Source organism: Diceros bicornis, chromosome 11 (genome assembly GCF_020826845.1).
Source record: "Diceros bicornis minor isolate mBicDic1 chromosome 11, mDicBic1.mat.cur, whole genome shotgun sequence".
In the NCBI taxonomy this organism is placed as follows: Eukaryota; Metazoa; Chordata; class Mammalia; order Perissodactyla; family Rhinocerotidae; genus Diceros; species Diceros bicornis.
In genome coordinates, this window is record NC_080750.1 from 59,540,779 (window position 1) to 59,566,437 (window position 25,659).

General features: G+C 39.2%; 1 protein-coding gene across 1 annotated transcript in view; it reads left to right on the forward strand.

The window, feature by feature from the left end:
- LOC131411475 (polypeptide N-acetylgalactosaminyltransferase-like 6) overlaps positions 1-25,659 on the forward strand; it is a 480,632-nt gene that overhangs the window by 416,712 nt on the left and 38,261 nt on the right. The window contains exon 6 of the mRNA XM_058550354.1: positions 3,696-3,917. Within this exon, the coding sequence (XP_058406337.1) occupies positions 3,696-3,917 (222 nt within the window). The remainder of the gene's footprint in view (positions 1-3,695; positions 3,918-25,659) is intronic.

Sequence of the window (25,659 nt, forward strand, 5' to 3'; positions counted from 1 at the left end):
GGCCAAATTCCAAGCCCAATAGTGCATATTGGCATCAATCTGGATCACATAGAATTGACTCCCAGTATTTTCTCGTGTTTATTCCAGGACCCCAAGAGTCTCTTCCATTTTTTTGCTGTGCTTATTCTTATCCTCCACCAACCTAGGGATGGTCACTGGATTTTTTTAAGGCAAATCAAGGGCAGTTACCTATGAAGAGACCACTCTTAGCTCTCTCAGAAGTCAGCTGGGCACTTTGTTAAAGGCCCCAGGCGCAGCAGCACACAACTGTTTCAGGCATTGGAAAGCAGGGCAGATCCCCTGTGTGTGTTACGATGGCTGGCAGCACAAGTCTGCTGCAGGCCCACACAGCCACTGCAGGCTTGCTGGTGGGCAATGCTGGTCCCTGGGGTAGGCTACCTGCTGCCTGGCTGCACTCAATTGCCTCAAGTGCTCTAGCATATGGGACAGACCCCTACATTATCAGGCTAGAGGGAGGATTCCAATGGTGCCTGCCAGCCTCTGTGTCAGCACGACTGAACTAGGACACAATAATGGCTTCCTCCACTGTCTCAGTCCCTGAGGGGTGGGACCAGCTGACTCCTGCTTCTCCAGGGTGCCTTCCAAGCTTAGTAAGTGAGTCTCCTTTACCAATGGACTATGTACTTTTCTCTCTTGTGTTTTTGTGCTGATTTCTGGGTTACTTGATACTGTACATAGGCCCCTTAAGAGCAGGTTTTTCTTTCTCTGAAGATCTATAGTTTTCCTGGGCATATTCTCTGTTGGTTTTCAAAGCCAGCAAAGCCAGGTATTATGCAATCTCATCTTTCTTGTGCTGATCTAAAGGCTGGGATGCCTAATGTGGGGCTCAAAACCCCTTTCCTCCAGGAAAAGCTCCATACCTTTGAGATCACTCCCAGCCATGAAGCACTGGCTAGGGTGTGGTTTTTTTTTTTTCCTTAGCGGAGCTGTTTCTCTGTCTTTTTATCCAATTTCCAGATCTCTCTCAGAGGAAATTGTTCCACAGATAGCTGTAGTTTTGTTGTGTCCCTGGGAAGAGGTGAGTTCAGGATCCTCCTACACTGCCACCTTCCAAACTCCTCCACAATGACAGCTTTTAAAAAATTGTTCCTACTTCAATGCCTTTATCAATAGATACATGCACGCACTATGAATTTGTTCACATTCATTTTACAATATGGTCTTTTATTAACTCAACAATTAGCATGCCCAGATGAACACACACAAGTGCCTGGAATCATTTGAGGTCCTGGGCTTTTTAATTGAAAAAACAGATCTCTATTTAACTTCATGCCATTTACAGTCTAAAGGTGCTTATTTACCCAAGTCAAAATATATTTCTTAGTAACAAATCTTTCTTGCAAGCTATCAGAATTTTTAAGACATTTGTCCACTTAATAAAGTCACTTTCTCATTATTTCTGGATAATTTATCTCTTTCCCTCTGTTTTTTGCTATTCCCCTGCCTTTATTCATTTTTGTTCATCATAGAAGCATAAAGTCAGTGAAAATTAAATATTTTCAATTTATATTAGTTGGAGTTTAGGATAAAAGTTGGAACTACATCCTAAAATCTAATTTGAATATAAATACAGTTTCAATATTATCGACTAATTTTTTCCATTATATCTTTGAATCGTTTTTGCTAATCATAAAAATTGTCTGTCTAAGGACAAATGAAAATAGAACACATTTCATCCAGAACGTTTGTCAGAATGAAATATAAATGGTGACATGATACCAAAGACTCACACTTAGATATTACGTACATATGTAGAACATGTGCCTCACAGAGCAGGAGCTTCAACACATCATCTGTTTCGTTTTCTCTCCCCAAAGAAATCAGGCAGTTCAGAATCTGTGGCAAGGGCTAGAATATTACAAAACAATGATAACTCTGATCATCTGTCAGAGTAAACTGGAGCCAGAGGAGTGGAAAGTGTATGGGCAAGGCAATGCCGATGGGGTGTCAGGCAGCACAACGATGGTGGAGAGCAATCTCTCAGAGAACAGTTCTTACACTCTCGATGCCAGGAATCTTAGAAAGGAAGGAACACAGAGGCAACCAAGAAATCAGAGGAGTCTTTGTGACACTCTTTTCTACATCTTGCAGTATTAACTGAGCCCTATTTTGTGCCCACCATCAGCGAAAACTAACCAAGGAGTCCATGGCAAGGGGGAAAATGTCAGACAGGGGAGAGGCCCATTGGGGATGCTGGAGGTGGAGGTGACGGGACAGAACAAGAAAAGGGTACAATCCCATCAGGAATAAGATATTTGGAGACTTTGTCTCCAAATCCAGCAGACCTCTGGGCACGACTCCAGACCTAAATTAGGATTTAATAGCAATTTCTAAGATACAGTGATTTTCCTAAATATCACTAGGTTTCACTTTAGTCACTTACATCTAGATCATATTAAAGTCCCCAGCCTTTCTTCCTGTTTTGTCTTCTAAATGCAAATGAGAAACTGGAAAGGGTCAATGCTCACACCAACTAAGCACTTAAACTAAGGAATTTGAACACAAAACAACAAGGACCAGAGACTATAGGACATTAGCCTATGAAACTATGCTACAAGCTGGGGGCATCAGAACTGATATCTTCTAGACAATGCAATTGCTTTCTCTACCACTTAGCATCATAGAGCTTGAAGGGACATCAGAGAACATCTCATCTCAGCTAAAGCCCTTCTCAAAGACCACAGGAAGAATTCAGTCCAACTGTGGCCAAGCCCAACTCTCAGGCTCTCCGATTTCCAATGCTGCTGTTTCTACTAATAATAGCAGCTCCAATATTCATAGTACCTATTGTGTGCCAGCTACTATTCTAAGCACCTTACAGGTGTTACCCTACTGAATCCTACAATCACTCTCATGATGTAGTTACATGTTACTGTATGTACCTTCTTCAAGTGAGGAATCTTCTTCGGGTGAAGAATCTGAGGCCCAGAGTGGATAAGTTGCATGCTCGGTCGCAAAAATGATGAAAGGGCTGAGCTTCCTACCCTGAACCCACACACTCTCCTGCCCCAAAGGAGTGTACTTATTTCCCCTACCACCTACCTTCCGCTTCCTCTACCCCATAGAAACATCTGCAGAGAAGACCGAGTCCTTGGTGCTTCCCTTAGCCCTACCTCAACGTGCAGTAAATTACTAAATTCTGCTTAGCGTCCATGTTGCTCCTAGCAAGTATCATCAGAAGGTCTTGAATTTAGTAACTCTGGGTTGTCTCTATAATCGGGAGAAAAGAATAACAGCCTGTTTGTCCTCATTCTTTCCAGGATCCCTAACTGTTCCTTGAAATGATTTAAAAGCAGTTTGATGCCTAAGAGAAACTTCATTATCTCCAGTTTCAACTCCTTTAATTCTATGTGAAAAATAAAAAATTTATCATCATGAAATAACAAGAGGGATGAGAAAGCTGATATAATTGTAAGCTGAATTTTTACTGGCTCTGTAAATTAATTATCTAATTGGCAATTGAGCCCCTTGCCAGAAGCAGAAACATGTGCAGGGCCTTGAGCTAATCGTATCACATCCCTTGCAGTTATGAAAAAACACTGTTAATAAGCCACCAACCAGAGCTGGCTGAGGTTGTCTAACTTCTTTTACTTTTCTTTTTTCAATTTCTAGTGCAATTAAAATCACCCTTTGAGTGCAAAGGCCAATAAATGACGTTCTTTTCTGCCACACAGAACCTGAAGCGGGTGGCTGAGACTTGGATGGACGAATTTGCAGAGTACATTTACCAGCGGCGCCCCGAGTACAGGCACCTCTCCACGGGGGACATCTCCGCCCAGAAGGAGCTGCGCAAACAGCTCAAGTGCAAGGACTTCAAATGGTTCATGGCCGCCGTGGCCTGGGACGTACCTAAATACTACCCTCCAGTGGAGCCCCCACCTGCTGCCTGGGGGGAGGTGAGGAGACGCTGCGTGAACCTGCTCTTACCTTAGTGCGTCCACTCGCACAGCCTCAGATGGTGGGAGGGGCTGCTTAAACCTTCCACTGCTTTTAGATTAAGTCATCGCAGATAAATCAATGTCCAACCTCTTTTTAGAAATTGCTTGGGGATGAGCATCCAGCCCTCAGTCTTGAGAGGCCAACTCAGAATTGTTGGCCACTGTTGATTCCCCATATGGATTTTTTAAATACACTTGGAAAATATTTTTATTTGAGATTAGTGAAATTACCATAAGAGCTTGTAGAGAATGAATATATCTGTCATGCTACTGTGTAAATAAGGGCGACCTGATGTCCGCGATAAATTCCCTCACTGTCTGCATGCGTAGGCTTGTTGCTATTGGTATTTGCAAGGAAAAGGGGATGGAGGGGCTTGGCTATTTTTCTAACCAAGTGTGCTATGCAGAATCATGAAGAAACGCATTTCCATAATACCCAGAATTGTGGCACGTGCAGGACCCACATCAGTTCCTTAAATAGGCACTAACTTTTCCACCTCTGAATGCTTCTTTTTGATTTCATTTCATGATCTACAATGGTAAAAGCTGAATAGCCCCAGTTCCCAAATTTAAAATATCTGTCTTTTGGCATAAAAAAGACTATTGTGCCAGGTTCAGTTCTATTTAGTCCTGTTACTATAGCCTTTCCCCATAGAAAAGAGTGTGCTAAAGCAAGGACTAAAATTGGATAGGGTGGATTTATCCGAGCAATTTAATCTGCTTTCAGCAGAGGCTGTCAGGGGGAAATGCAGGCTGGGTGGGATGCTCGCACCGTCTCGGTTCCTAGGGCTTTCAGAAGCCAGGAGTTGACTGTCGTGCATTGTGGAGGAGCCTTTTCATCATCATCCTTGGTTTTGTGGTTGGGGAGAGAACATGTCTTTGCCTGGTTAGTGTCTGTGGCTTGACAGAGCTCTGCAAACAGGTTGCCCCAGGGCGTAGTAGGAGAAGCCAGGGTACTGAGGCAGCGTTCTTGGGTGAGCTGTCCCAGCTCCTGTAGAAAATGCATTCTCAAGTTACACGTGCACTGCTTGTTTTGCTGAGAAGGTCCAAAAAGATGGCATTCTCTACCTGTGCCTCGGACACCCTAGGCATGAAGGAGTGGGTCAAGGTCATCAGTCTACGCTCTGTCTCCTAAGGTTTTTTGTATGTGCACGTGGTCCTGATACTGGCTGCTTAAGTCAATTAGTAATTTGGGTTTTTTTTGAGGAGAAGGGAGGAAGATTAGCCCTGAGCTAACATCTGATGCCAATCCTCCTCTTTTTGCTGAGGAAGACTGGCCCTGGGCTAACATCCATGCCCATCTTCCTCTACTTTATATGGGACGCTGCCACAGCATGGCTTGACAAGCAATGTGTCATCCACACCCAGGATCCAAACCTGTGAACCCCAGGCTGCTGAAGCAGAGAGCGGCAACTTAACTGCTACGCCACCAGCCTGGCCCCAGTAATTTGGTTTACTCTTTTGCATTTTAAGCATTTCATTAAAGCTTCCCTGGAATATTAGTAATATTAGTCTGCTTGTATTAATTTTAGCTATCTATCCTGGGCTTAATTTACAGCAGTGGAAATTTAAAGTAGACCCCAGACAGAACTTGCTTAGTTTACACATTGTAGGGCATAGGAATTTGTCATCCAATAAGCAGATGAGTTCCTTCCAAGGGTTTTTTCCGTTGAGGTTATATCTGCCATCTTTCTGTGATAATTTAAGTTATCACAGAACTTAGTTCCTAAGAAACACTCTTGAAGACCTCACAGTATCATTATGTGATTTGAAGCTGGATTAAAATCTCATCAATCTGTTCTCCACCTTATGGGAAACGTAAATTTTTATCCCACCTGGTTACTACTTCAGACTGCAGCTAGTCACGTTTTCCCACATTACCTGACTACACCATAACCTGTATTTATAAAACACCTTGCTTGGAAACAGACTTAAAGCTTCCATTTAGGTTCTAGAAAAGACACAATTTCCCAGGAACAATCAAAATAAGAACCATTTTAGGGCAAGGTAGTCTATGCCAGAGTGTTTTTATCCACTACTCTTGATTGCCTCACACCTTTACATGGCTTGCCTGGTCCCCAGGGACATTTCACATTCATCATTCCAGGTCTAAGCAATCAGACACTGAGAAGATCAGATTTTTTTTTTAACATAATGGCAAATTTATTTCCCCAAAGCTTCAGAACAGCAAACAAAGAAAAGTCATATTTAGGTTTAGGGAAAGAAGAAAATGGAGCTATAGTTCAAGGGTCAGTTACATTCAGTTGCATCTGTTCAATGAAGGTGTGGTACACAGCACGAATGAAGACAGAAAATTGGAGGGAGGCAGAAAGGAAGGAAACCAACAGGAGACAAGGATTTTGACTAGTAAATCATTTTGAAAAATATCTGTTTCCCAAGCAGAGTAGATCCCAGAGAGTAAAAATGATGCGTGTACATTTAATACAGGAGGGAAGTGAAGTGTTTGCAATGCAGCATAATCTAAATGAAATGATGGAAAAGAGAGACTATTTTCTAACTGTATATTGAGTAATAACAACCTACTTTTTAATAGTAGATAAAAATCACTAAATGTGCAGAATATATCTGTAGACCATTTTATCTCTGAAAAAAATTCTTTTGAAGTTTCACTCTTGTGTTTTTCTTTTCCCTTTGAGAGGGCTTTTTTATAAATAAATTTTTTATTTTGGGGTAATTTTAAATTTACAGAAAAGTTGCAAATACAGAAAGTTCACATATACCCTTCACCCCACTTCTCCTAATGTTAACATCTCATCTTTGCCACGTTAACCATAGTTTGTTTAACTAAGTAGTTAACATGGGTACAATACTATTAACTAAACCACACACTGTATTCAGATTTCACCAGTTTTTTCACTAATGTCCCTTTTCTGTTCTAGGATCTAATCTAGTATATGAGAAGGCTGTTTAATCTCTTATAAACTGTCAATTAATTGTTAGAATGGGCAGAGCTCCCAAATAAATGTAATAGGTCAGTTGCTATTTTCAGAAGAAAGGGAAAAGGTTAAATGCAGACTGTGTGGCTCTTTTATAGCAGTTGTAGGAAGGAACCACACACCTCCAGCAATGTAAACACAAGAATCCTTTATGGGAGATTGGGGCAACGAAGCAGGGTAACTCGCTGTTTTATGCACTTGTACTTGGAATGGTTTTCCACGTGCTTTTCTGTGCCAACCTGATTCTGGGTAAACAACGAGGTACTTAGGCAATTTTTGGCGCTGGTAGTCGGAACCCAGCTTGTAAAGGATCCGTTACAGACCATAAACAGGCTATAAACTGCTATTCAGTTCCCTGACAAATTCAGCTGGATTATTGCGTTTGTCTCCTAACTCATCTCTCTGCTTCTGCCCTTCCCCACTTCAGTTTATTCTCAACACTGTTCACTTAAAACGGGAGATCAGGCCACTCCTCCATTTAAAAACTTTCAATGGCTACCATCTCTCTCAGGGTAAAAATCAAAGTCCTTACTTATACCCTAAATGATCTGACCCCTGTTGTGTCCCCTCCAACCTCATCTCTTGCTATTCGCCCCTAACTTACTCTTCTCTAGGCACCCTGGCCTCTTCACTGTTCCTCAAACGGGCCAGGCACAATCCCACCTCAGGGCCTTTGCACTTGCTGTTCCTTCTACTTAGAATCCTCCAGCCCCAGAGATCTCATGGCTCCTTCCTTCACTTCCTTCAGGTCCTTACTCAAAAAAATCATCTTTTCTGTAAGGCCTTTCCACATCATCCTGTCTATTGTGTGCAACAATGCACACACACATGCATGCTCATACTTACACACTCCCAATTCTCCTTCTCTGCTTTATTTCTCTCCTCAGCATCCATCACTATATAACAAGCTATGTGGTGCATTTATTTATCATGTTTCTCACCTATCTCCCCCACCAGAAAGCAAGCTCTGTGACATAGGGATTTTGTTGATTTGTGGAGTTACTATTGCTCTTCAGCAGCTAAAAAAAAAGTGTTTGGCATAGAGTAGGTGCTCAATAAATATTTGTTGAATGAATGAATGGAGGATCCTGGCTCCCTCTTGTTATTCCCCTTACCATTCGCTGCTCTGCCCACCTGCCTCCACAAAGTACGTTGAGCCCTCGCTTCTCTTCAGCACATGGTCCCTCCTTGGCCACACAAAGTCCACCTCTTTGGAAAGCTTGGGTAGGAAGACAGTTTGAGTAATGAGTCTCAGGTGACCGATGTTGATGACTGTCAGGTCTACGGTCCATTTGATAGTCAAACAAGACATGAAATACTCTCTTCTGACATCCTAAGGAGAAGAAGGAGAAACTCCAAGAGTGACTATCCTTCGTTCCAGCAATTTCTAAACTCTTCCTGCCAGCTTCCTACTTAAAAGGCAAGAAGAGATTAAAGTCACAGCTGATAGAGATGTACTCTCCAGAAGCCATTCCGTCCTCCCATGTGCAAGGGTAGTGGGTAGAGTGGTGAAGCGATGGGGCCCAGAGAGAATAAATAGGATTTTGAGCTGTGTTATAAGTCAAACTTCCCTTAGTGCTATTCAGATAGACGCAATGTGCTTTTCCACGATGCTCTGTTGGCTAGAGTAAGAGCAGGTTTAAAGTAGAAAACTATTCTTAAACCATGCACATATGGAGTGTCTCTTTTTGTATCAAGATGCTAAATGAAAGACACAGAATTTCCTATTATTTTTCTCCTTCTTACCCCTTCCCCTCCCTCCTTAGAATTCATGAACTTGCTAAAGTCATTTTATAGTACTCCTTTATAGTCCAAAAAGAAGAGTTCTGCAGAATCCCAAATATCATGTGTAAGAGGGAATAAAAGATGTAAAGTAGACAAACGTGTCTTTTCCGACCAGTGGCGTAGATTCTTCTAAGAAGTGTCTGCTTCCCGTCCTCAATATGCCAATCTTGGCGCATCCGTTTGTCATCTTGCGATTGTGCAAAACTTTTTAAAAATCTTCATTTTAAAAATGCATCTCAATGCCGAACTACTCCGGCTGCTATTTAAATTCCTTCCTCAAGATGAATGTCACCCTGAATTGTGGAACATTCGCAAAGACAGGCACCCTAAATAATTCCCATTCTTCTCTTCTGCTGCAGGCTGCTCTTGACTTCTTTTGACTGGTTTTCTTTCTTCCTCTTTCTTCTAACGTTCTCACAGTGCACAAGGCTTTTCAAATTGCTCCGTATCAGCTTACATGAAAGGAAGTTCCACGCAAGGAGGTGCGTTATCTGAAAGACCATCTGAGGATGTGATGTTGTCTCTTTCAAACCGATTCTGTGGAAGTGCTGCTGCTGTATAATGCAGAGGGAAAAGCCAGGGCTTTCTGCGCTGTGAGAGAGGCTCTCTCGCATTCTCTGGGGAGAACCGTAGCCAGCTCTCCAGCCTTCCCCCACAACCTAGCCTTGCAACTGGGAAAGCTGCAGAGTGAGATTGTCCTGCTCCTCCCCTGGCAACTATGCAGGGGCGTCCCTGCCGTTCAACTGCTATATATCTAAACCAGACCTTTAAATTAAGCAGTCATTCTGAGATGATTTGTCATTCTCTGAGTGTATTAGAGTTGACTTGATCTGTCATTTATTTTCTCAGGCAGAGGCAATGCTGGTACACTCTGTTAATTCTTCCCTCAAGAGCTCAACAATGAGGTTGAGACAAATGGAGGAACACACAAAGAATCGCATTATCCTTTCAGATTTTTCTGTGTTTTCTGAGTTCTCAACAGCTGAGACAGTTGAAGACAAACTTAAAGTGTCTTATGATAAACATGATTTTAGTTGTATATTCCCAGCTGAGCAATTTGGACATCTTAGTGTCTCAATAGCGGTGATTTGACCCAAGTCATAATGGAATCAGAGGTGTTTCAGAGCTAATAGATTTTTTTTTTCTTCTCTTATATAAATATGTCAAACAAAATTTCTGTCTCTTCTTTCTCTTTATTTTATTCTTCCTTAAAATATGTTTACTCATATTGATATATATTTACACACATACATATATACCTATGGAGGAGGTTCATGTGACAGGAGTAAATGAAATTTTAGGTGTATGTTAGCCTAATCACGAATTCATCTTAGTCTTTAATTTTCAGTGACAATTTGTACCTTTCTAATTCCAAGAATGATACAAAATTAATAGAATTTGAGGATCACTCAGTTATCTTAACAGGATTTCCAATCAGCAGCCTCAGAAAGTTGGCATAGATGGAAAAAATTCAATACAATTTTTTCAGTCATGAGCATAGGACTACCTTCACCCCACCCATTTTTTAACCAAGTGCCCAGCCGGCTTCTGAGAGAGCTAAGAGTGGTCTCTGTAAGGGTAACTGCCCTCAACTTGCCTTAAAAATCCAGTGACCATCCACAGGTTGGTGGAGGACAAGGATAAGCACAGCAAAAAATGGGAAAGATTCTTGGAGTCCTGAAATAAAAGTCAGAAAATACTAAGAGTCAGTTCTGTGTGATCCAGACGATGCCAGTATGCATTACTGGGCTGGGAATTTGGTCCTAATCATTTGCAGGCAGGCAATAGTTAAAAACAAGCGTCAATATACCTCTAAGTGTCCTTGCAATGTATTGAGCTGTTCTGTTAGCAGTAAGTCTTGCCTGGACCTGTTCCAAACTCGGGGAAGTACGGTGACTGCACTGCTTAAAGGGAAGCTGTCCCTTACATTCGCTGTAAAGACGTCTTTAACAACCTAAAAGTCACCAGTCAGTCTTAGATTTTGTGAGCAACCTGAAAGGTAACTATCTCTGTCTCGGTTTGGGAGGTGGGAAAATGCGCGCTCCTGTGCTCCCCTCCTGCCTGCATGGCTAAATTCTTTCTCTATGTTTTATTTTCTCACAGTTATCTCTTTTGTTTTTTGATTTGCTTGATCATATTTATTTCTATTAATTTTAAGAGATTCAGGAATTACCTTCGACCAGCTTAGATTTCCAAAATTCTGTTTCTGCCTAATCAAGAACCCAGTAATATTTGGCTAAACCAGCTCTTGCCTTAGATCTTTCCCTTTTTATGGTGACAGGAGTAACTCTGTTGAACCTCTGTTTGTCCACTGTGATGCCTATTCCTTGGTCAATTTCTGGATAAGATTATCCTTTAGGCCCATTGCAAACAGAAACTAACATAACAAGATAGTCTCAGGAGGAGTTTAACTTTCTAGACCAATCCCTAAAACAGGAAGGACAAATCAGTTTTTTCCCAGTCTTGTTCTAGACTCAAGTCATCCAGAACTGATTATACATATCCAAACACTTGGCTGATGCTTTTTTTTACCAGAATTGCATACAAGTTTGTAGCAAATCATTTTGTTCCAGATCCTAACATTCAAATACTGCCATTCTATGGAAATAATGAAAAACTATAAAGTGTGATGCCAGAAATAAAAAGCTAAATTTTCTACAATATTCTTATTTTAAACTATACTGGGATTTCTGATGCTAAAAACACAGCAGCAGCATGGTTTTGTTTAATCACAAAAGCCTGACAGAACATTTAGAATAGCCAAAGAAAAAACACAGACATGGATATTACCTTATGTAAAACTGGTGACAAGGAATCCCCAAGAATTCCAGACTATGAGTTAGTGTAACCTAAACACCAGACAGCAACAGGTCTTGTGTGGGAGCAGCAGAGATGAGGACGGGGTGAAAAAGAAAAAGGAAAGTATTGACATTTCTACAAGCTGCAATTCAGAAATCAACAAATACTCCCTAAAGAAGACATTCTTTTCCAGAACAGGAACTAAACCAATCAAATGTGAAAACTACCAAAGAAATTCAAAGACTTCCTCACAGGCTTCAAGCTGAGAACAAGTGTAAAAGAGACCAGAGGAAACCAGTGAGGGGCCATGGGATTTAAGCTATGCTGGGGCAGCTTAGCCCACACGTCTCTCAGAAACACTCCAAAATGCTCCCTTTTGGAAAGACAGAGACTCCTTCTTTCCCCCTTCTCGTCTCGCCTTCCCTTGCTAAAAAAATTTTTTTAAAGCCTGCTGATAGTTGGAGGATCCAAAATAAAACATTGCAGATCCCAGGGAGACAAAAGCTTCAAAACCAGAGAAGGAGGTGTCTGAGATAGACCTCAGAAAGTACTAAACAACAAACACATTTAAAGGTAACAATACTGGTTTGCAAGAAAGGACCCTTAGAACTCTAGGTAACACAGATTAGAGGAAGGAAGCTTTTGTGAATCAGGCTTAGTTCTGAGACAGAGAAGTGACTATATAAAAAGGCCATATTTTTTAAGACTTCACAGTAACAACAGAGAAGAGAGCCCTACAGAGGAACTTCCCTCTAGTAGTCCAAAAAAACTACTTTATTTATGTATGGAAAATAAAAACAGATTACAATAAAACTCCACACAGAGATACGACAAGGATAAAGATGAAAGTGAACCAAATAAAGTCCCAACAGATAATGAAAACATACTACAAATGTGGCCTCAAAGAAGATGAAAACTGTAAAATAAGATTCAAAAAAGAGCTAAAAGAACTTTAAAAACAATCAAAGCTTGAAACAACCATACAAATCAGAATTAGAATGGCTCACAAAGGAGATGGCTAGAATGATGGGAAATAAGATGATATGAAAAGAGAACTGAAAACTCAAGAATGAAAAAAAAGAGAGGGAGAAGAAAAGAAAAAATATTTCAGAAATGAAGGCTACATCAGAATGAACAATGAAGCAAATAGAGACCATGGACAGCACGGTAAGAGAAACTAAGGCTAGAAGAGAAAAGAGAGAAATTAGTAAAACAGAAAGAGACAAAAAGATTCTACCAAAGATTTGGAAAAACAGAGATTCAAAGGAGATTTAACATAAATTCCCAAAGAAGAATGTCCCCCTCAAAATGAAAGACAGCAAATATATAAAACTAGAATTTGAGGAAACCTTCACAAAATAAAAGATTTGAATCTACATATTAAAAGGGCTATATCTGGGAAATTCAACCAAGAACCATCAACACTGAAACATTTCTAGTAAAACAGTTGTATTTTTAAAAGGAAGAAAAAGAGTTTTATGCATCCAAGCAAAAAAAGCACAAATATTTTGTACGAGAAGACACTGGAACATTGTAAAGATGCTCTAAAAAATAAAATAGGAGCCAAAGATTTTATATTCAACCAAACTATGCTTCAAGTATGAAGGCCATCGAAAAACAGTTATAAACATTCAAGAACTTAGGGATTACTTTTCCCAAGAGTTCTTTCTGAGGAACCTACCAGAGAATGAGCATCAGAAAACCAATAAATGTTTAGAAAAACTTAGCCTGAGGTCTGGTAGAGACAGGCTATAAGGATAAAAGAATATGTAAATTTTATATGGTTGGATAATGCAGAAATAATACGACTAACAAACAGGGAAAGTAAGTGGAAAACAGAATAAGTTTGGTGATTGTCCTACAGGTATTATCTAGGATTAAAAGAATGTCACTTATGTTTAGACACTGGAGAAGAGGGAAGAAAAGGGAAAAGATTATAACTAACCAGTGTTGCTTAAAGAAGAGTATAGCTAGACATTATCTAAGAAAAGGAACCTTCAGATATTATATACAACATTTGTGTAAAGGGAACCAGTAGAACAAAAACACAAATTGTATTAAATATCAAAGATTACAAAGAGAAAAGAAAACATATCACACAGTGAATGACTTTCTAGCAACAGTAAATACATAATAAATCAGTATGTCAGAGCTGAGATCAAACATATAAAGAAATCTACTAAAAGAAAAAAATTCAGATTGACCAATAAAGCAAATCTAACTCTGTGCTGCATATGAGACATACCTGGATCAAAATGATACAGAAAGATTAAGGATTAAAGAAGAAGCATAGCTATACCAGGTAAATTCCAGTAACAAGAAAGCAGAGGTTGAGATTTTAATAACAAGGTAGAACAGAGAAAAAAAAAGCTAAAAAGTTAAAAGAGGCCAAAAAATACATTATAAAACCAAAGACTGCAATCTATAGAAAAACAACTTTCATAAGGTAGAAACTGTTGGAAATGCAAGGAGAATGGACAGAAACGCACCAATAATAGGACAGCTTAATACTTCTCTCAGTTCAAGACATAATAGGTGGACCAAAATTAACAAGGATCCATATAATCTAAACCATGCAATCAATAGTGTAGATCTAATAGACCTATTTAACTCTGAAACATTTTTTTAATTTACCTCTTTTCAAGTATACAAATTAAAGAGTATGTTAAAGTTATACCAAGAAACAAGCTTTGCCTCAGAGATCCAAATATAAGAAGAGATAAAATCAACGAAATAAACACTCTATAATCTTAAATTTGGATTGAAAATATCAATGTGAACTCAATTTTTTTCTCACTTTCAAAAAATCCAAATTTTCTAGCTCTCTCCACTGAAAAGCCCTAGAAACAATTTCAATCCCATCTCGCTGAGCACATCTAACTCTCAATTGTGTTATCTAAATAGGATCCTCCACTAAATGGAACTAAGAATCCTCGAAGAAATGGCTGATTTCTGTTGTGGGTCAGGGAATGTAGAAAAACGGGTGGGGCTATGTTGTTGCTCCAGAAAGCAAGGAAGGAAAGGAAGCTATCAAAGGCTGATGTGGGTCATGTTAAAAGGACACAGGAGTCGGCTAGAAGAGGTTCCCACTTGCCATAGATGGGACAATATGAACATCAGAAAAAAGCGACCCAACTAATTAAAATGTACAAAATACACAAAAAGCAGAAAATGTATGATGATGCTTTAATAAGGTGGAGAGGAGAGAGAAAGAGAACCAAAATAAAAACCACTACACACCGTTGGCAGTTGCTAGGACACCAAATCATTACTCTGAAAGTTGACATTTTAAAAGGAAACAATTTAGCATTTTTCTCAATTTTCTGGTATAATATATATTTCAGAGTGTCCAGAGAGCCCTGGTGGTTGAGTTTTTTAAAACAGATTCTCAGATAATAAATTTAAACAGAAAGACAGAATTAGAAAAATCAACATTTTGCGATCACTAATGTAATAACTGATTCAGGCAATGGTCATAATTCAATGGTAAAACCATTAGATGAAATAGGGATGAAAAACAATAAAATAATCAAGCTACTGCCACCTGAACCCACTGATCAACTTTAACATCATTGCAAGTGAATCGTACACACATTCTGATATGATGCCATGTGAAGGCATTTTAGACAAGCTGGAAAATCAAAAACCATCCCTGAAATAATCTTGAAAAAACAACAACAAAAAACAATCTGAATTTAATCAAGCCTTTAAATCTAACTTCAGCCTACAGGAAATTCAGAGAGTAGAAGAAAAAGTTAAACAACATCTCAAGCTAAATCTAGAATTTAAGAACCTAATTTGTTCATTCAGTACATGGTAGGGAGAGAAGAGCAAGAGGGGAATTTTTCTAGATTACAAGATATTCATAAAGCTCTATGGAGCAACCAATGACATGAAACTTGTTTGGATCCTGAATAGAATAAACTAACTGAAAAGAGACACTTTTAGACAATCAGGGGAATTTTAATACAGACTAGGCATTAGATGCATAAAATTACTGTTAATTTGTGGATATGTGAGAAATTGTTCTTTCTCTTTCTCTCTCTCTCCAGCCCTCGCTTTCTTGCTGTCTTTTTCTCTGTCTCTCTCTTTCTCTCTCTCTCTCCCCTGAGAAGCTTACTTAACTATTTAGGGGCGAAATGACATGATATGTGGGGTTTGCTTGAAAATTCTGTAGCAAAAAAGGAGACTGGGAAGCGAACAGATGAACAAGTGTGACAAAATGCTGATGGTTTTCCAAGATGGGTGTTTGGAGCATAGAAATTTTCATAATAAAAAGTTTTCAAACACATTGCCTTTGAAGGTATGTGGAAACATAATAACAATAGGGAAAGAGAAAGCATAAGCATACATTTTGGTGATGTTGTAGGCACCGCTAGACCTCAGCATTTTTATTTTACTTGTGCCCTAGAGCTAAAATCATTATATTGAAACACATCATCATATCCTATCATGTTTGAACGTCGTAATGCCTCAATAATATAATATTTTACTCAAATTTTGTATTTAGGATATTTATTGGCTCTATCTTGGAACTAGTGTGGAATAAGACAAGACAAGATGCTGTATAATATATAAGCACATGGCACCTTTTTGTCTACCAGAATCTCTCTCTCCTTCTCTCTTTCTCTCTCTCTCTCTCTCTCTCTCTCTCTCTCTCTCTCCCCCTCTCTCCCTTTTCCACTATCCCTCTCCCTCTCCCTCTCTCTCATTTCTAAAGGTTGGAGCACTGGTTATTAGTTGTCTAGAGGACTTTTTTCTTTCTCACCAGTAAAAATAAAATTAACTTTCAAAATCATACTGTGATTAATAAAACTTATAGAATAGTTCATGTTTTCGAAATGCTTACTGTAATTGGTTTAATCCTCCAAATGTACACAAAACATGTATTCTAATTATTCATCATTTAACTAGATAGCAATAGAAACCACACTGGTATTTTACAAAAGAAAGAGAATGGAAAAGAATCACCATCAAATCACATTCACCGAAGATTCTAGTCACCATAACCAAAATTACTATGTAGCAATCTAAGTCCATCAATAAGAGGGTCAAAATAATCAGTTCATTTTCTGGCATAAAGAAGTAATCGTATTTAGAGGAAGTAAAGTAGCCAGAGATTATAGAACTAAAAAGCCCTAAGACACAGAAATCACAGAACTGCGATTGTAAAGCAGGTGTCTAAGGCGGGGCTTCTCAAATGTACGTACTCAGCTGTGTGCCCAGGAGCACCTGGAGCCACAGGAAACCACTGCCTATCTTCCCAGAGCATCAATTTTACTTAAAGTTTAGTAGGAAAATAACATTGTATGAAAACAACGTTGATACAAAAAGGGTATGTTGCAGAACAGAATGCACAATATATAAACATTTTTTAAAATAAAAAGAATACTTCAAGAAAATGTTGTACTTCAATCCAAGATTGCTGACTCCCAGATACATGTTCATCTGTTGTCAGCCTGGTCCACGTGGAAAGGTTTGAGAGGCACCAGCCTAATGAAAAGGCTGGATGGATGAAACTGACCCTCCTCCTTAAAGACCCAGAAAGTTACTCTTTTCTGGTGCTCACAATGATCAGCTCACAAGAGAGGGACCTTCCCCAACTAAAATGCACAGGAGGCTAAGAACAATACCAAAATGTCCACTATTAATTGTCAATGAAAACTACCATTGTCACAAAGCTCAGAAATCCATGTGTGAATAAAATTAGTACCTTTGGCCTCAGAATGCCATGCATGCACCAAATGTTCATTGGAAAACTCTATTGATTTTATGTGATAAATCACTCTCAAGGGGAACAGAAAAACATGAAATCCATACCATCAACACATTCTCTCCAGGTAAGCAGACTACATAGGAGTCAAAAAGCTGTTTGATGAACATGCAATCAGAACAAAGATGAAGAGAATACTTAACAGCATCAGGGATGCCAGTGGGTTGGTTTGCCAGAGAGAATAACACCTGAAGTCTGTTGGTTATAACCTCCCCCCTTTGACTCCATCCTAAGGACAGCCCTGCCTTTGAGATGGGGAGTATGAGATGGGGAGTAGGTGGTTACCCTGAGCAGCATTAGGATGGCACTACCAACATTTACTTCTCGGTCACCTTTTTCTGTCCTTCCGTTACTGAACAACCTCTTCTAATCAACACATTCTTTCTTTTTTCTATGCTGGTCCATTGAGTGAGTCGTTGTGGAGTTTTGCTGGCTGTTCTGTCTCCTTCAGGTGACCGTACACAGCTATCATCTGACCTATCAAATGTTCATTTTTATTCACCTTTTTTCACTCAGCAAATATTAATGGGCCAGGCACTGGTGAGCACATGAGACACAGTTTTTGCTCTCAAGTAGCTTAAGGGCTACTGAACTATAATGAGGGTAGGCTGCTTTCATCATTTTGAAGGACAGACACCTCACTCACAGGATACTGACGAAGTTCTAGAGCTCTTGAAACCCTCTTCAATGTGCACAACAACGTACACGACTTTTGATGAGACCATGTCTCCACTACCACGACATGGCACCATGACAGAATTGGAACATGTTATTCTTCAGTATTCCCAGGGGCTATCCTGTGCACCTCCCAAAGAAAGCAAATCCACAACTCATCCCCTTATATTAATAGGCTACCTGATGCAAATGCATAAAAATGAGCCCATCAAATACTACATCGCAACAATTTCCAAATTAAAATATGAGATAATTAACACAGTGCTAAATATCCTTTAGCTTTCCTCATTCACTTACCCTACAAACCTGAATCAAGCTCACTCTGCCGCATGTAAAGCATGATGTGCCAAGTTGTGGCAAATACAAGGATAAATAGGAATTGATCATTGTTCTCAGCTTCTCATAGATCAGTACACATCCTCAATTCTATTGAATTTCCAGGCACCTCTATTTGTTCAAATTCCAGCTCCAACATTTACTGGATATGTTAGAATGAGGCAATTTACTTTAATCTCTCTCTGTTTCCTCAGCAGTAAATGAGAATAACAGTCCCTACATTATAGAGTTCATTGAGGATTAACTGTAATGATTCACGTAAAGCTCTTACCTCAATGTCTGGCTTATGGCAAGTAATCAACAGAAGTTACCTGTGAGTACTGGCAGTGATGGTGGTACTAAGAGTGGTGATGGTAGTACTAGTAGTCATTTCCACATCCAAATTAACGGCCAACAGTAACTGGAGTTGTTGTTTTAACAGCCTCTGGCCATCTCAAAGCCAAATGAATGCAGAATTCCCCAAAGATAATATTATATGTATGCTAGAGTTATTGAAAACTAAAATTTAAAATGCCCCATCTCTAAAAGAGAAATTACATTTCATTCTCTTCCATGTCAAAGTGAAATGAGCAAACATTTTCTCCTAAGGAAAATTGTTTTCATCTCCCCTAAAAGGTCTAATTTAGAAAAAATATTTTAGATAGAAAATGCAATCTAAATAAAACAAGGAAACAATACAAAAAAAGAAATTTCTTTCAACAGTGTCAAGACTCAATTATGACATTCTCAATGAGTAAATGTCGGGGAGGGTACAGAGTTCAAGTTCATATCTATCCTACACCTGGGTTACCGTGAGCAGAGAAATGCAAGAGTCTCTCATTTTTCAAATAGTCTTTTCTTTCTATTCTCTCTTTCTGTCTCTCCCTCTCCAAATGAATTACAAATTGCTTACAAATTTAAAAGCAGACTTTGCCTCTTCAGCTTATTAGAATAATCCCTCTGGTTTTAGGAACACTTTCAGCTGCCCTGCTTGGTTACAAAATGCTAGTGATAGATAAAACTGGAAAGCTTTGCTGTGACTACTTGAGCTGTACATTAAGAAAACAATCTGGGCTAGTTTCTAAAGAAGATTGTATGGATTGTAAGGGAGTTAATCTCAGATAAAGCAAGATTAGAGAGGAGAAAATAGAAATTAGAAAATAGAAAATAGAAATTGCAACTTCCTGCAGCTGGTCTTAACTTCCTTCCTGCAACCAGAAGTAATCCAAGTCCTTTGGGGGAATTTCTAGATAGTTCTGTCTCCTAAAACAATTATGCACCATCACAGAAGAACAGATAATGCTAAAAATCTTTGTACTTTTTTCCTTATGTGTAAAATGGGTGTGAAATACATCGTTAGTGTGAGATATAATAAGTTCTAAATACATTGAGAAAATTGTATTCACTCAACACATCTCTTCTAACATTCACCCCAAAGCAAAGGAATTAGGTCCTGTCTTACATGACCTACTGCTCTCCTCCAGACCCCACAACTTGGGTTCTTCTCTTTCAAGGTTTTACAGAAAGCAGAAGCAACTGCCTCGATCACTACCAAATAAGCATTGCTTTTTTAAATTATAATTAAATATATATAACATAAAATTAACCTTTTTAACCATTTTTAAGTGTACAGTTCTGTGGCATTAAGTACATTCACATTGTTGTGTAACCATTACCACCATCCATCTCCAGAACTTTCTCATCATCCCAAACTAAAACTCTGTACCCATAAAGCAACTTCCCATTTCCCCCTTCTCCCAGCCTTTGGTAACTTCTATTCTACTTTCTGTTCTATGAATTTGATTGTTCCAGGTACCTCAAAGAAGTAGACTCATGCAATGTTTGTCCTTCGGGGGCTGACATTTCATTTAGCGTAATGTCTTCAAGGTTCATTCATGTTGTAGCATGGATCAGAATTTCATCCCTTTTTATGGCTGAATAATATCCCATTGTATGTATATACCACATTTTGTTATCCGTTCATCCTTTAATGTACAGTAGGCTTGTTTCCACATTTTGGCTATTGTGAATAACGTTGCTATGAACATGGTTGTACAAATATTTGTTCAAGTCTTTGCTATCAGTTATTTTGCGTGTATACCCAAAAGTGGAATTGCTAGATCATATGGTATTTCTATGTTAAATTTTTTGAGGAACCACCATACTGTTTTCCATAGCAACTGCACCATTTTATTTATTTTATTTTTTTTTTGTGAGGAAGATCAGCCCTGAGCTAACATCCATACTAATCCTCCTCTTTTTTTTGCTGAGGAAGATTGGCTCTGAGCTAACATCTATTGCCAATCCTCCTCCTTTTTTTTTTCCCCCAAAGCCTCAGTAGATAGTTGTACGTCATAGCTGCACATCCTTCTAGTTGCTGTATGTGGGACGCGGCCTCAGCATTGCCTGAGAAGCAGTGTGTCGGTGCGTGCCTGGGATCCAAACCCAGGCCGCCAGTAGCAGAGCACGTGCACTTAACTGCTAAGCCACGGGGCCGGCCTGTGACTGCACCATTTTATATTCCCACCAACAATGCACAAGGGTTCCAATTTCCCCACATCCTCACCAAGACTTGTTGTTTTCTGGGTTTTTTTCTTTTTATAGTAATCCTAATGGATGTGAAGGGGTATCTCAATGTGGTTTTGATTTTCATTTCCCTAATGATTAGTGATGGTGAGCAACATTCCATATGCTTATAGGCCATTTTATATCTTCTTTGGAGAAATGTCTATTCAAGTCTGTGGTCCATTTTTTAATTGGATTGTTTTCTTTTTTGTTGTTGAGTTTTAGGAGTTTTTTATATATTCTGGATATTAACCTCTTATGAGATATATGATTTGCAAATATTTTCTCCCATTATTTACCTTCACACTCTGTTAATAGTGTCCCTTAATGTACAAAAGTTTTTAATTTTGATGAAGTCCAATTTGTCTATTTTTTTCTTTTATTGCCTATGCTTTTGGTGTCATATCCAAGAATCATTGCCCAATCCAATGCCATGAAGATTTTCTCCTATGTTTTCTTCTAAGAGTTGTATGGTTTTAGCTTTTTATACATAGTGTAAGGTAAGGGTGTAACTTCACTCTTTTGCATGTGGATATCATTTTCCCAAAACTATTTGTTGAAAAGACTCTTTTTCCCCACTGAATGATCTTGCCACCTTTCTGGAAAATCATTTGACCATATATGGGAGGTTTCTTCTGGGCTCTCTATTCTATTTCATTGCTCTATATGTCTGTCTTTATGCTAATACCAACTGTTTTGATTACTGTAGCATTATAGTAAGTTTTGAAATCAAGAAGTGTGGGTCCTCCAACTTTGTTCTACTTTTTCAAGATTGTGTTGACTATTTGAGGTCTCTTGAGATTCCATATGAATTTAAAAATTGATTTTTTTTATTTTTGCGAAAAATATCATTGAGATTTTGATAGGGATTGCATTGAATATGTAGAATGCTTTAGGAAATATTGATATCTTAACAATATTGTCTTCCAATCTACAAACATAGAATGTCTTTCCATTTATTTATGTCTTCTTTAATTTCTTTCAACATGCATAATATTTTAGCCAAATATTTCCACAAGATCACTGCCCTTGTGCCCAAGCAGGTCCCAGCTACAGTTCAGCTGGCTTCCCAGGCTCCTCCAAATGCTATCTCTTCTGTCCTCCTGGCTCCATTCTAGGGAACATCTCATGCTAGAATGCAAGGAAGGACACTAGAGGTCGCCACTCTGCCCCTGAAGTGATATTTGGCTCTATTGTCCTGGTCCCTGCCTCTTTGTTTCTTTATGTGAGTCTGTTTCATAGTTCCTCTAGAACTAAGACTACTACCAAACTGGACCTCAACCTCTCAGCCAGTGACTAATCAGCATATGGTACCACTGAGAGTAAGCCAAGAGGAGGCGCTGAAGTTAGCAAGAGTGGGTCTTCCACAGGCTCTTGAGGCCCTACCATAGGAGTTGGAATCCCAAGTTCACCACTGATACTTGCTATAACCTATCTATGCCTTGTGTAGCAGGTTGAATGATGGCCGGCAAAAAGATATGTCCACATCCTAACTCCCAGAACCTGTGAATGTGACTTCATTTAGAAAAAGCGTTTTTGCAGATGAAGTTAAGTTCAAGATCTCATGATAAAGTCATCCTGGACTATCTAGTTCACCTTAAATCCAATGACAAGTGTCCTTATAAGAGACATACAGAGAAGAGGCACATAGAGGAGAGAAGAAGGTCATAGGAAGACAGAGGTAGAGACTAGAGTGAGTAGTCACAAGCTAAGGAATGCCAGCATCCACCAGACGCTGGAAGAAGCAAGGGACGAAATCTCCCCTAGAGCCTTTGGAGGGAGCACAGCCCAGCCAACATCTTGATTTTGGACTTCCGGCCTCCAAAACCATGAGAGTATACATTTCAATTGTTTAAAGCCACCAAGTTTGTGGTAGTTTGTTACAGCAGCTGCAGGAACCTAATACATCTTGGTTTCCTCATTGCAAAATAGGAATATAATAGTACCTACCTCATAGAGTTGTTGTGATGAGTAAACGAAATAATCCATGGAAAGCACCCAGCATAGGGCCTAACACAGCAAACTCTCAAGAAAATGTTGGCCATTATTATTTACTGTCATTGAAACTCTGATTTGCATTACAAATGGATGGAGGAGGCAGCACATTACCTAAATCATACAAAAGGCAGAGGTTCAAGAGAATAATTGCTTTTGCATGAGACATCCCTCAGTTGTCTTTTTAAAGCAAAAATAACAGCCATTTTCTTGTTTTCCAATGCTCATAGGTTCAGGGAAAGTATCACATCATGGATTGATATGAGCTAAGGAATGTCTATGTGTTGGGGGTGGGGTGGGGGGTGGGCGGAGAAAACTATATATGTAATAAACATGTGAAGCAGTCTTTATGAGCCACCAGGTATATAAAGCAAGAATACTTTGTATCTGTAGGTATGTACATTTTTCTGGAGAGTCCATAGTTTCCCTCAGATTCTCAAAGAGAGTCCATGACTCAAAACAAGTTAAAAATCCCTTACATAAAATGATACTGACAGCCTTGAATGAAAAAATTAAGACCAGGCTCAAAATATAAACCAGGCAAGTACCACATTCACCTGGAGGGCCACTTGTGGCTCAAAAAGTCATTGCTGGAGCTTTGCCGTGACCTAATTCCAGCAATAAGAGGAGATGAGTCAGGATTTATGTAAGGGATTTAAGAGATGAATGCTAGCAAGACTTGGAGACTCTAGCAATCTCCTGAACAGGCCTGGAAAATGTGTAGGAACAGAAGTGGACATTAAACACATCCAACAAAAAGGTCTAGCAATAAATTCCTTTTAAATCATTTGAAAAATTAAATGTTTGGTGAAGGCTCTTTGTAAAATCCTAAGATCAATTTCAAAAATAATAATAAAGAGCTGTCATTGTGACCTCTCTCATTCATCAGCAGAGAAACTAGCTAGAAAAATAGTTAACCTTTTTCTTTACTTAAAAAGCAATTATTGAGAGTAAGTGCTATATGTTATGGACTGAATTTTGTCCCCCCAGAATTTATATGCTGAAGCCCTAACCCTTCGACAATATAACTATATTTAGATATAGAGTCTTTAAGGAGGTAATTAAAGTTAAGTGAGCTCATAAGTTTGGGGCCCTAATCTAGTAGGACTGGTGTCCTTAGAAGAAAAAGAAGAGACACCAGGCATGTGCATGCACAGAGAAAAGGTCATTTGAGGACGCAGTGACAAGCCTGCTGTCTTCAAACCAAGGAGAGAGGCCTCAGAGGAAACCAAATCTGCTGACACCTTTGATCTTGAACTTGCAGCCTCCAGAACTGAGAAATACATTTCTGTTGCTTAAGCCATCCAGTCCGTGGTATGTTGTTATGGCGGCCCTAGCTGACAAATACATTATACACCAAAAACTGCTAGGTGCTGGAGTTACAGAAATGATGAAGGCATAGCTTCTCCCCAAGAAAGCCTCACGGGCTTGAGGTAACACTGCAGGACCCTGCCAGAAACAGAACCCAGCCCTTGGCCTCCTAAAGCCACCTGACACTCTTGTGGGCCTTCCAAGCTTTCACTTGAACTTGCCTGGACTGGCTGTTTAGGTTGTACATGTACCTAGACTCGTTAGACTAGAACTAGACTCACATTAACTTTCTTTGAGAACTCTTTTATTCTGCATTGTTTTGTTTCGTTTGTTGTTCTGTCCTGCTTTATTTTCAGGGAGAAATAAAGTCTTACTCTCTCCCAGAGAAAGGATAACTCTTGGCTTTTGACACCTACATTCATATTACAATCTCATCAAACCCCAGCCAGCTCATTCTCAGAACTGTCTACTCATTGAGTCTGGCATGATTAACCACATTCGCAGTTAAGACATTTGAGAAGAGAGGGATTATGTAAAATGCTTAGATTAGAAGTAGACGTGAGATTGTCATTCAGAACTCTTCAAGCGTTTTGAGATTATTACACTGACTTTTGCCTAAAACGGTGCCCCAGGGTGGACTTTCTGGTGTCACTGGTTTGGATGGAGTACATGTGCTTTTTTAGGGAAATGTTAATCAGTTTTCCCTATTAGTTTTGCATGAATTTCCCTTGCTCAGGACACAGCGATGAAATGCTGGCCAGTATGACTCCGAATTTTAAGAGTAGGCCTTCAAAGCTCGCTCTTTCTATTTCCCGTTTGTTTGAATTTGTGGCAGGAGGTAAGAAGGAGAGTGGAAATATTTTTTTACCACTAGTCAGTTTTGTCCTCTACAAAATGGAAATGTTATGCCTTCATAATCAAGGCCCACAGAGAAACATTTCAGGGAAGTAGTTCTACCATGAAATATTTTATAAATATTACATTACATTTTGGTATCCCAAATGCAATCTGACGTTTCCACTTTTTTCCCTTAAAGACCCAAGTCACCTCTTTTAATATGCTGACTATGTTTAACAGTGATGAAATTTACAATAGAAAACTCAGACCCTGAATTATCTTACTTGAAAATAAGGACAATTTGCTGACCTTCCCCAGAGGGATGGCTATTAAACTCAAGAATGAGTTCAAGAGAATCTACTTCTCCAGAGAACTTTAAAAGCCCACAGATTATCATGTGTCTCAGCGATTTTGCTACAAGCCTGTCCAGGGTCAAAGGGTCACATCCTTCTCAGAATCAACCCTGTAATTTCAATTGCAGGTCTTTTTTAACTAACCCTCCTGAATTTTACATAAGATCTTAACATCTCTATATTAGACAAGTTTTTAAATCTGCCCACATTTCAAGGACCTGACCTGAATTCAAAGGAAAAATTATTGTATCTAGACACCATGTTATGTGAGTAGTTTTTCAAGTACAAAAAGTTGCTTTATTTTCAATGCCTGTGGCTATTGCCCTTGGCTTTGA